The sequence below is a fragment of the Rhinolophus sinicus genome, linkage group LG12 (genome assembly GCF_036562045.2).
Source record: "Rhinolophus sinicus isolate RSC01 linkage group LG12, ASM3656204v1, whole genome shotgun sequence".
In the NCBI taxonomy this organism is placed as follows: domain Eukaryota; kingdom Metazoa; phylum Chordata; class Mammalia; order Chiroptera; family Rhinolophidae; genus Rhinolophus; species Rhinolophus sinicus.
Genome location: NC_133761.1, coordinates 17,379,277 through 17,392,003, shown reverse-complemented (window position 1 = coordinate 17,392,003; position 12,727 = coordinate 17,379,277). Strand labels below are relative to the sequence as shown.

Genomic DNA, 12,727 nt, shown 5'->3' with positions numbered 1-12,727 from the left:
AAAATCATGTGGACTTCAGGCAACACCAATAAAGAAAAGGTTAAGTGGTCACAGCAATCCGTATGTGCATATGAGAATATTCAGGTAATTCTAGGGTTTTTATCCACATTATACGATCTATTTCACAGCAGTTGGTCTATTATTTCCTATCAAAATTGCTTGCTCTTAATCACAATTGCTCAGTTTTTTAAATGAACTGAAGATTGCTAACTATGCTGCAATGAGCCACTACCAAACCAATTATAGTTAGTAAAGAAATGAGCTGTGACACGCTGGATTCCGTGCCTCTGATTTTCTCAATAAATGTGACTCTTATTTGCGTAACCTTGGCATTACAACCTGAGCTTAATATACTGGCTCTAAGACAGGTATTTTTAAGTACAACTTGTAAATAATATATTAGGAACGTACCACACAAAGAACAATTTTTTTTACGTATGATATAGTTACTAGCTAACAGTGAATGCTTTAACACAGATAATTTAGATAATTCCGAAGATGACTCTTGAAGCCTCGTACTTAGAAATGAATTGTTGGCTGAATTTTTCTCATACTGACCTGGTGTTTCTGCTGCTGCTGTTTACTCATGTTCCTCATATATGTGTTGTATTTAACTATATCTTGGCTCATTTCATCCACTCTGTCCATCAGCAACTGTAGATTCTTTCCCAAATGATTGCTGAAACGTAAACATGAAATGTAAATACACTGACATACCATACTTTAAAGTTATAGCTTGCCACCTGCTAAAAGTGTAAGAGCACACACACACACACACACACACAAGCAAGGGTGGAGGAAAGAATCTGAGTCAGCTTGTTGTTCAGCTTTCCTTCCTGAACCCACAACTGGGACAAGAGTATCTGAAATGGCTCCATTTCTTATTGTCTGAGCACACACGTCAGGGTAGGGCAAGAATATCTATAATGGTATTTTCTTTTCAACCAAGTTTAGCCTGAACCCTTTTCCTTAGCACCCCCTCCCCCAAACTGTGCTCCAGGACATTGCAATTGGCAGCTAGAACCGATTTAAGAGGGAGAACCACGCAAACATAATTTCTCTATCCAGCAGGCTTTGGAAGAGCAACAATAGCATTTATTCTATAGAACAACATCTTCGTATAATGTGGGCTAATGCACACACTTTCTGTACGTCACTAATGTACGTGCTAGTACACTGACCATCACGGTCACTGATTTCTGCCTGCAGCTATCTCCTCCCGTGGGAAAGCCTGATACTACATATATTTACTTTAAAATTAACTAGCTGACAAGTAGTACTCATTCGTTCACGTCAAACAGGTATTTACTAAAGACCATTATGTTCCAGCTTCAGTGTCAGCAAATACGGAGATGACAGTGCATGAGACATTCGTGGTCTCCATCTTCATGGAGCTTACAATTCACTGGGGGTGGGAAGGAAGAGGGAGGTGGAGAGACACGTTAAACAGTATGGTTGGAAAGAGATTTAAAGCGATGACATGCCGAAAGCAAAGGCTGAAAAGGAATCAACCATACAAGAAGTAATCTAGGTGGAAGAAAGCACGAGTGCTAAAGGCCTGAGATGGGCAAAAACTCCAGATAAAAAGAAGCGGCCTGGCCTGGCTGGAGCATAGTGACAGGATAAGAAGGGAGACAAGCACACACAGGAGGTCATCAGCGGCATCACACAACGCCCAACACAGTATGAATGAGACCCTTCAATGTCACCGTGAACGGTGCCCTGGAGTTGCGCACGTTTGTGACAAGTTCTGCCTTAAATTTTAAAATGACCGCTCTGGTTGCTATGCAGAGAACACACTGGAGAGTAGAAACCAGGAATTCAGTGAAGAGTCTACTGTGGAGTGTTGGCAAGGTTGTAGAGAAACTAGAACACTCGTACATCGTGGTGGGAATAAAAAAAATGGTGTAGCCGCTGTGGAAAATAGTTTGGTGGTTCCTCAGAAAGTTAAACATGAAGTGACTTTATGACCCAGCAATTCCACTCCTATGTATATACTCCAGAGAACTGAAAACATGCTCATACAAAAACCTGTACACGTATGTTAATAGCTGCATAGCCAAAAAGCGGTAAAGCCCCAAATGTCTATCAAAGGGTGAATGGATAAATTATGGTCTAGCCATACAAAGACTACTACTGAGTCATAAAAAGAATGAAGTACTGATACATGCGTGACACTTAAAAACATTACACTAAGTGAAAGAAGCCAGATACAAAAGGCCACCTACGGTATGGTTCCATTAATATGAAATGTCCAGAACAGGAAAGCCACACAGACAAAACAATGCGTGCCTGCTGGGGCATGGGGGAAAAGGGTGACTACTTTATGGGCACGGGGCTTCTGTATGGCACGATGAAAATGTTCTGGAATTGGTGGTAATGGTTGCATAACATTGTGAATATATTAAAAACCAATGAATTGTACTTTTTAAGATGGTTACAATGGTGGATTTTTGTGTTACGTGAATTTTATCTCTACTTTTAAAACTACACATACACACACACACACACAACACACACACACACACACAAAACTATCATGGTATTACAGAGAGAGACAGTGGTAGTTTGGACCAGGACAGTGGCTGAAAGCATGCAGAACTGAGAGAGGAATCAAGGTGAGTCCCAGTTTCCAGCCTTGAGCAGCTGAATGGTTGGTTTCAGCATCCACAGAGAAAGGGAAGGCTGAGGAAGAAAAAAATTGGCAATACTGGGAATGAATGAAAGTAAATCCAGTTAAAATATGGATTCTACATGGATTCCATCTGTAACGAAGAAAATTAGGTTTCAGCTCTTTCTGAAACAGCAGAAAGAGCATAGAACTGGTTGGTACGTGTGAGTGTGTGTGTGTGTAAATTTACCTTTAATCCAAGGTCTGGCACTACCTACTTAACCTTGACAAAATGACTTAACGTATCTAGGAATTGAGGGCTTTTTTCAAATTAAATTTTATTTCTTATTTATCTTATTCCACTGTAATTTAGTGACTCGCTCTCAACACTAAAATGTTTCTTCCTCTTTGGAAACCAGATTAAGTATTAACTTCTATTTTCTTCTAATGTCTTAATAGTCTGACTTTAATTCACCCATAATTAAGTGTTTGGGCCCATGGTACAAGGTGAGGAATTAAAATTATTTTTTTCCCTGTAGCTAATCAAATGTCTAGATCCATTGATTACACAGTCACATCGCTTTCCAAATAACTTTAGGATTAAAACTGAACAGCACTGTGTCATCTCCCATGTACTCTTTCAACACACATTATCCAGTACATCCTTCCTTTGCCAGCACTGTGAGATACTAAGGATTAACACTGCTGCACTCAACACATTCCAGTGAGGAGAGGAAGGCGAGCAGATAAATACAACACAGTGGTAGAAACTGCTATAATAGTACAGGATAGAAGCGAGTGTGGTCAATCAGATGTGACGTTCTGGGTTAGGTGACAGCTGAATTTTGAGGTTTTGAAGAGGAGCTGGAGATAGGAGTTAGAGACAAGGAAGGTGCGGGGGGTTACAGCTGATACTGGGCGCAAGCAGCATGCTCAAAGACTGGCATGAAACGCATAAGACAAGACAATCGTACACTGGAGCACCGGAGAAGGGCAAGACTGGGGGTGGAAAAGAGCCATGAAACAAAAGAATGAGACAACAGTCAGAGCACAGAGACTCCTGGAAGCTAAGACTGCAAGTCTGGATTCTATTCTAAGCACAATGGGTAACCAGCCAAAGATTTTAAGCAAAGGAGTAATATGATCATATAATTTGCATTTAGCAAGATCACTGCCATGAAAGAGGAAAAAGGTTAAAAGCAGGAAGTTAGGAGACTGTGAAAGTAATGAGGCGCAGAAATAATGAGGCCCTGGCCTAAGGCTGCAAAAGACAAGGAAGTCTGATGATGTCACTCCAGGAACGCACACTTCCCGGGAACACTGATGAGCAGACGAGGGCTCGCTGGAGAATGAGAAGCCAGCCAGAGAGCTATAGCTTCATAAACTCCAAAGAACATATTTCATGACGAAAGCGTTATCAACATATTCAATGTTTAGAGTCTACATCCATTAATACAGCAATAAAGTCGCCTTCTGTGACTTTAGTGAGACTTCTAATAACACAGAATCGATGGAACGCTATGTGTTGAGGGTAAGTGGGAAATGAGGGAACAGACAGTGACACACAGAAAGTTCTACTAAGAATTTTAACTACAAAAACGGAAGAAAAATGAAGCAAACGGTGAAAATGGATAATACTGGCATGAGGTCAAAAGATGTTCTTTTTGTAACTTTATTTTTTAAGATGAGGGAGATTTAAACTAGTTTATATGTCCTTATTCTTAGGAAATACACGTTCAAGTAGTTAGGGGTTAAGAGTCACGTCTGCAATTTACTTTCAAATGGTTCAGGGGAAAGAGTACACGGTTTTTACGTCTACAGATAGAGAGCAGGTACCAATGTGGCAAGATACACAACTGGTGAATCTAAGTAAAAGCTTTATGGGTGTTTGCTGCATTATTCTTTCAATTTTTCTGAAGAGTTGAACACTTTCAAATTTTCTAAAAGTCGAAAAAACACGTCAATAAACATTAGTAGAAAAGAACCAGTACAGGGCGAAACTGAGATCCTGAGAAGGCAGGAGGGGCAGGATGGGACTGGCCTAAGGGGAGAGACAATGACCCTTTCAATGGAAGAACTGAGGCCCAAAGAGCTGTATTAAATACAAGAATTAACTAGTCATAATTAACTACCCAATTGTTAAATAATTCATTTGTGCCCTTACGTGCAACAGAAATTCAGAGAAGGGAAAGGTCCCTATCAATCCTATGACCGGGCAATTGTGGGGGCTGGGGTGGGAGAGGAGGTGTGCAGTGACCGTGGAGGAAACCATGCAGATGAAGAAGGCAAGCTACTGATGTACACAGAAAAAGATATGGCATTTGTTCCCAGAGCTTAAATCTTGGAGGCCAACTCCACTTATTGCAGCAATGAGAAAGGTACGACTAGACTAGATCCTCCCTCTCCACCTAAAAATGCCTTTAGTGTAAAGCATTAATATCACGTGTTGTAGGTATATGCAATTATGGTGGAAAAACACAAGCACAGACATGTGGACTTTAAACATTTTATAACATTTATATAACTATAATGCTCTTCAGAAATACATCCAATAAGAAATACTTAAAAATCTGCACAACAGGCCTTGTAAGGCAAAAGGAACTAACAGTAACACAGAACTATTTCACAGATACCAGGAAATCACGTGTCCATCACCAAAGGCAATTTTATGGGGATCTTTTCAGTACCAGTTCAACTAGAATACTGAAACAGGGAGCTATTGTTAGGAGTTTCAATAAAATCGCCTTTTCTTTTATTGTCAAGGAAACAAAGAACTGAAAACAGATAAACAGTTGTCAGCCAAGACGTGCAGTGATAAGTCAGCTCTAAGATATCAATTATCCGTATTATCCTTATGTATGATACCCACCCTTGCTTCACCTTTTTAAAGAGAAAATAAAAACAATTTTTTTTTCATGTGTGAAAAGCTGAAGGGTTGTGTGTAACACATTTTTAAACAATTAATAAAGGCTGTAATGAAATAATCATTACTAAAACTTTCATTTAATAAAATTAAATATAGGAAGTTTTTTAAATGAAAGGGAATATAGTATGTTTTATTCACAGCATAGAACAAATTTATCAGGCAAATCAAAGAACTGGTCTCCCATATGGGTTGTGAAAAGCAAGACCAAGCAAAATGTTGAAGGAGGTGCTTAAGAATGATTTCTGATGCAGTTTCTTAGAAAAAAATTTATGGCAACTGGCCTGATTACCATCATCATGCTATTAGAGTTATAAATTAAAATCTGAAATGAACAAAGCTTTTAAAATATTATTATCAATTTGGGTCAATGAGATAATAGTCCATTAGTATAAGCATTGCTTCAAGGTTGGTTCATGTTTTTTCTCCCAACAGAACACCAATTTACCCTTTAAATAACTTAACATGGAAAGCAAAGGGCCTCTCTTCCTATTTTACATAAAATACAGAGGATAAAAACTATAATAAAATATTTGTCTAGATCTTAGTAGCTATGGCGAACTGGGAATGTTTCCTTGGCTATTATAACAAATGCTTTGGACAAACACATTGTAGGCTAGCTCACTGGTAATGCTAAAGCACAGAAGGGCTATATGTGTTTTGTATGCTCAATAAAGGAAGCTTGGGAAAAGCTGAAGACATAAATTATATAAGCAAAAGCTTTCGCATAGTAAGTTTAAAATTAGTATATAACAACATACTTAATTCATCAAATTGTAACCTTGCACGCTAAAAAGGTTCTCAGCTCAAAGCTTTAAATACAGGTGTGCCGAGTGTGTTTGTAAAAGCAATAAAGAAAAATATGACCTTCTAAAAGAGACAAATTAAAGGACTATTATGAATATATGTTTTTAGTCAAACAGTACACTCTTTGATGCCAAATCAGCCTCGCAACCTAGCTGTCTCACTTAGCACTGTTTACTATCCAGTTTCCATCTTCTGCCCCTGTACAGACTTTCTAGTGGCCTCTGGTAGATTCCTGCAATGAAAGGTGGCACTTCAAACACAAGTTCTTCTCCATCCAAGAGCATGGAGAAGAACACTGGGCTCTCTGGTCCTTCTGAGTTTATCCCACTTGTCTTACAGTGAAGCAGCTTATATTTTTCTGTGGTACAAGCTTCTATCTGGGATAACTGGAAATTTGACAAGTAACTGAGCTTCTGTTCCAAACTGGTCGCTGAAGAAAACACACCTTGTTTCTTTTAGCCATTCAACAAATGCCCATTGATTGACTACCTATTCTGTCCATTTAATTTCATTCTACAGGTCTGCTGTTAGCCTTTTCCCACCACAGAACAATCAAGAATACCAAGCTTAAAGGGCACTGAAGAGGAGCTATATACACAACTCTGCTAATATTTCTGCGAAGAGAAATAAATGAGGGGAAAAGAAACATTAATTCTATAAAAGAAACAATCTGTTTTGGAACATTTTAGTCAGCATTTTACCAATATAATAAATAATATCTTAGCAACTAGATAGCCAAAGCAGTCACAGTGGAGGAAATTACGTCACCACTGTCTCAGATAGCAAAAGCCAGTGCCAGGTCCAGAAAATTCTAATTTTAGTTGAAAATTCAAACTGGAAGCTTTCTACTAATAAAGTCTGCATCTGAACAAGGGCAAGCAAGTGTCTCCGGTAAAACAAAAAAAGTACTTTTGGTTTTCTCCTGAGCATTATTAAATATCCAGACATAATACCACAAGCCTCCAAGGATAATGTCCAATAAATAAAGAGCCAAATAAAAACCCCTCCCACACGGGCATTTACCTTATCAGAACAAAAACGATACAGCAAAGGCAGGAGAGGGTTCTTAGATTAGGAGCTAATTAGGATTCAAACACTGTCTCACTTTATCAGGTTGGCGTTTTTCCTGGGATCCGAGCAAGGCAGGACAAGTACTACATGTTGTTACATATGTCTTGGTAACCTCAAAATGTGCTTAAGTAATTTTCTTCTTGTTTCATAGGTTAAAGTCTAAGTAAAGGAATCTTTTGCAGAAAGAGATAAAAAGGGACTTTTCATTAGGCAGGGCCACTTACCTGCTGGCAAGACTGAGCAATTCATGTTTATCTGCTACAGCCGACTTCTTCTCCAGCTCCCACATTAGGACATTGATCAGATGTGAATTTTTAATTACAATCGGCACTTCTTCAAACATGTGCTCAAAGGTGATACTTCCCTTTTTCAATCTGTGAAGCATGTTAAAAATACTTCAGTGTGGTGGTCAGAAGTAAATGTTAAATGGACTATTTCATACATTTCCCCTAATTACAGGCCCTCTCTCAGATATGTGTTTGTTTCATTCGCACTCTCTAAAAAAGGGAGAGAATCAGTTTTACAATCAAGCATAAGTCAAGTGATTTGAATAACTTTGAAAATGATCCAAGTTTGAGCTAGAAGCCTAGAAAATAAGATTCTTGGCAAAAGAAACTATTCTTTCTTTGTAATCAGGTTATCTTGAAAACTTCAGTGATACTAAAATGTAAGTATCACAGGAAGTTATGCTATATAATCTGTATCTAAAACCTTTAAAATAAATAGCTAGAACAGGTAAATACTGAAGTTCTTGGAAAGTTCATTTAAAAAGCCCACTGAACTGAAGAGATTAACAACTAATAGACTACCACTCACAGAATGTTCCATTGGTTCCAAACACAGCAAGAATGCAACTTCTCTGTAGTTTAGTTATACACCATACCCAGAAATTCATCAGTTAGCTTTGCTTTTTAAATTCCTTGCACCTTAATTGCGTTAGGAGCCAAATGGGAAACTAGCAATGAACTATATGTCTGTCCTACATTAAGTCAAAAACACCACCTTTAAATAAGAAATAAAAATTCCTATAATGAATAGAAAATGAAAGAATTCTGAATATTTCTTTAAAATTTTAAAGTAAGTATTCCAATGCCATGGTGTAGTATCACAAAACAGCTTTATTGATTAATTCTCTGCATACTTGTTACCCATAAAATTTCCAGTGAGCCACATCCCCTACGGAATCCTTAAAACGTTTCTTTCCCAGCCCCCTCCCCATGAAACAGGAGCTCAGAAAGTAAGACACACAGCTCACAAAAGCACTGACACAGAGCTTACAATCTGAGAGCCCATGTTCATTCGTTCCATGTCCTTTATTTAATCATGTATTTCTTCAAATCCAGTAGCTGACTAATTCCCACTCTCCCTGAATTCACCCTTGGTGAGAACAGATGAGACGTTCCATAACGAATAGCTTAAATGGAAAGGGAGGGAGCCAGTGGTACTTGGCCACGCAGAAAACTCCTACCGTCCACATGGCAAAAGCATTACCACACCACCACCGAGTATTCAATAAACGTGGCTAAAATCTTAGAAGAAAAACACCCAGTCCTTTACCACATGCCTTACAGGCCCCTAAACACTTACGCTTCAGGAGAAAAATCCTTCTCTTTACAAACTTCCATCAGTTTAGGAGTCAGTCTGTATGCCTTTAGTGAGAGAGACCCTTGGGCAGTTTTTATGGGATCTCAAAGAAGGAAAAGAGAAAGAAATTACTAAGAATCTTGTCACTGCCAGTGCTTAAAGGACACTGGTTCTAGGCACATGCTGTTACTTAGCATACAACCTTGGCAAAATGAAGATCAAAATAAATAACCGGAACACAGTTTGAAACAGATTCAAGCCAGTACAGCAAACAGTAACTGAAAATGAAGGAACCTATCATCCTACGTATAATACGTAGAATAACTTCCTCCCTAAAGTAAAAACAGAAGATTCAAAGTACAGTTATTTTCAAGTCTATTCCTCAGCCAGAATCAGTAATCTTGATTAAAATGAAATATATCATATGTTCTATACATCTTACATACATCTGGTATAACTAGAAGAAAAATACTGACGAATATTATTAAATATGAAAACTCACTGCATGCACTTGTGTAGCTCTTCAGTCGGCTAATGTAAATGAACAGCCCTGCAAACAAAATGTATCCATCCTAATAATCACTGTTCAAATATCTTAGTTAAAATAAATTTAAAAACAAAACCATTAAAGTCAAAGTGCTATCACAAAAGTGTCTTTCTAGTTTCAGAGAAACTCATTTTGTCAAAACTAACTACTTAAACACTCCCCGCTAAGGGAGCTTAGCACTTGCCGCATGATAACGGCTCCGGCATGCCAATATTCACCTAAAACCTGTGTTAACATTCATGTTGTCTGAAACTTAACACAGTGAAACTTTTCGCAATAGGTGATAAAATGAAAACCAAAATAGATTGAAACAAGTGGAAAATTCATCAAGGTCTGATGATGCAATGTTTCCAGCCAATATAAGTACACTTTAACAACTTGTTCTTTACTGTAATCCAATTGTTAACATACTGAAACAATTTTGGGGCAGCTCATAAGATTGATCGTATTCATTAGTATTTTTTCTGACAGATACTCAGGACGTTACATTTACTTCTCAGCTGGAAACTATATGCAAGTCTGCCAGATATGGCAAACTGTGAGTGTTTGGGGAGGGGGAAGGCTATAAAGCTGTTAAATTGCCTACAGTTCTGATACAGCACAGAACATCTGGTCTGGAGAGCTTGAGGAAACACCATTAAATAGGCCGAAAAGAAAAAAATCTTTGTGCTAAGAAACAGTCCAGGTTTTGTACGCTGCTGTCAGAGGTATAAAAAAAAAAACTTGGCACACTGTGTTATGATTGGTCAGTCACGTACAGAGCCAGACACTCTAGCAATCCGGGTTTGTTAGACATCTGGTCTAGTTCCACCAGCCCCTTCAAATGAGGGAGGGGAGACGGAGGAATAAAAATGAAGCAGCTACTCCAGCATTCCAAAATGTACACATCAGGGCTCTGATAGCAAGAAAAATAAACAGAAAGAAGGAAACCCTGTCTAGACTTAGCTGCTGCTGAGGCTGCTGCAGAAACAGGGTTGGTATTTACATGAGAAGGCCTGCCAGGCTGCTCTTAAGAGGCAAAAAGACAGAAAGCAAAAATAGTAGGAATAATATTAAGGGAAGAAAAGAATAATAAAGGAAACTCCTACAAACCGTAAATGAGAACGACAGATTCTTCAATGGCATGCTGGTAACTGAACTGAGAGTCCAGGAGCGCCCGGGTGACGAACGAGCCGTAATACGTGGACTGGTACCAGCCCACGTGGAGATGGTCGATGTTTACATGGCGAAGGCTTCGCATCATTTCCATCTGATACTGGACTAGATGATGGGGAGGAAGGGATACAACAGAAATTAATGATGCCACCAACAGCAAACACAATCTTTCTGGAAACACACTTCTGCACAACTATTTATTAGCTAAAGGGAACAGGTTTCCGGATTTAAAATTCATTCAGCTCACATACAAAGAAAACAACATTAAGTTTTCAAGTCGTTTCAAATCACTAGGGCTTTCCTTTGTTTCATTAGCAAAAAAATATTTTGTAAAGAAGGTATTAAAAACACAGTAATACCTCGTTCTAAGCAAGGAATTACTTATTAAATGTAGTTTCCACTCCCCTTCTTAAGACCCTAAAAATAGTAAATATTTAAGAAAAAATGTTGCGTAATTACTAAACTGGTAGTTAAGAAGTTTCATTTGAATTAGTAAGAGAGAATTGTTATCAGTCTCTTGTTCAACACAGTCTTTAGAACTGAGAAGTTAAAACCATCAAAAAACTAATGGGGAAACAATTAACTACCACATTATTTAAATATGAACAGGATACAAGCTGTAGCTGATTTAAAATATAAGAATTCATTTTTGCCTTCATCTGGTGCCCCCTGCTGCATATGCTAAATTTAAAAAAGAATTATTTTTTCTTGTCTCTGTGTTGCTTTGTGTTAAGTAACACGTAATATTTTTTTTCATTAGAACAGAGTTTTATTTTAATCTCCATGTATGGAATAAAAACGTTGGATGACTTTTACTTTTGTCAAATTAATGACTATAATGTGCATTATTAACTTAAAGCAGCATCTCTAGAAAAATAGGTGCAAACTGACAATAAATAAAACATTTAAAAAAGCAATATAGCCCAATAATGAGTAGCAATTATGTGATACAGGAGAAAAATTTATAGTCAACATAATATCCAAGCTATTTCTATTATAATGAATGCTAACTATGTTGAGTAAACATATTTTCTTAACTCGGAATCTAACCATTTCATTTTTAAAACTCAATCAGGTTTTAACAAAAAGTTATATGTCTGTCACTTCCTTGGTTATAGCACCATAGTTTTACAAAGCAAGACAAGATTCAGGAACATAAAATAAAAAAGAACCTTCCTCAGATGGACATGGTCTTATTTTGCAACACTCTTACCAGGTAAAGAAATTACAAATCGGCTTATTCCAAGGAAGGTTCTATTTCTCATGATAAAAAATGGCAGCGAACTCATCAACTACTCAAAAATTATGTGGTTTTTTAAAAAATTTTTCCTTTTATACACAATATGATGGCCCCAAGAAGCAGCATAGAATTAACATGATAATCTTACATCAATTATCTTTTATCTTAAATTTGTGTCTCTTTAACACATGAAATCCCAGCTAGTTGTAAGGTTCACAGCAACTGCATAAATTTGGGACAAAACTAGTGATGTAGTCTCTTACTGCTTTAAAACTCCATAACCCTCTAAAGTGAAATCACTGATTTGGCTAATGAAGTTTAATCAAATTTAACTTACAAATGAAAAGTTTCAATATTACAAGTAAAGAGTCAGACTGAAATGATCATTTATTTTAAAGGGATAAGGAAGAAGCGATGGGCAGAGATTACCAAGCAACTGACTGTACAAATACAGTTTTATAGAATAATTTTTTTAAAATCCATACTACCAAAACATCTGTGAATGTACTGTTTAGCTATAACATAAGCAGGGGTTAGATTCTATCAACTTGCAGGAGTAGGAAAGAAAAGACTTGGAATCTAGAGATCTAGGTTCTCATGCCAGCTCTGAGATTTCTCCCGTGGGCAATCTTGCTGTCCAGTTAATGAGCCTTCCCTGACGCTCAGCTTGCCCATCTCCTAACAGATCTGAGAGCTCATCCCAGACAAAATGCTATGACTGCACATTGTTCATCTGATATGCTAATTGTAAGTAATGATTTTTCTATAAACTAAAGCAGGGCCTGCAGC

At 37.7% G+C, this 12,727-nt stretch overlaps 1 protein-coding gene across 1 annotated transcript in view; it reads right to left on the bottom strand.

The window, feature by feature from the left end:
- EIF3H (eukaryotic translation initiation factor 3 subunit H) overlaps window positions 1-12,727 on the bottom strand; it is an 89,758-nt gene that overhangs the window by 3,831 nt on the left and 73,200 nt on the right. The window contains exons 3-6 of the mRNA XM_019747372.2: window positions 10,636-10,803; window positions 9,000-9,099; window positions 7,637-7,786; window positions 559-679 (exon numbers count right to left, since the gene is read on the bottom strand). Coding sequence (XP_019602931.2) covers window positions 559-679; window positions 7,637-7,786; window positions 9,000-9,099; window positions 10,636-10,803 — 539 coding nt within the window. The remainder of the gene's footprint in view (window positions 1-558; window positions 680-7,636; window positions 7,787-8,999; window positions 9,100-10,635; window positions 10,804-12,727) is intronic.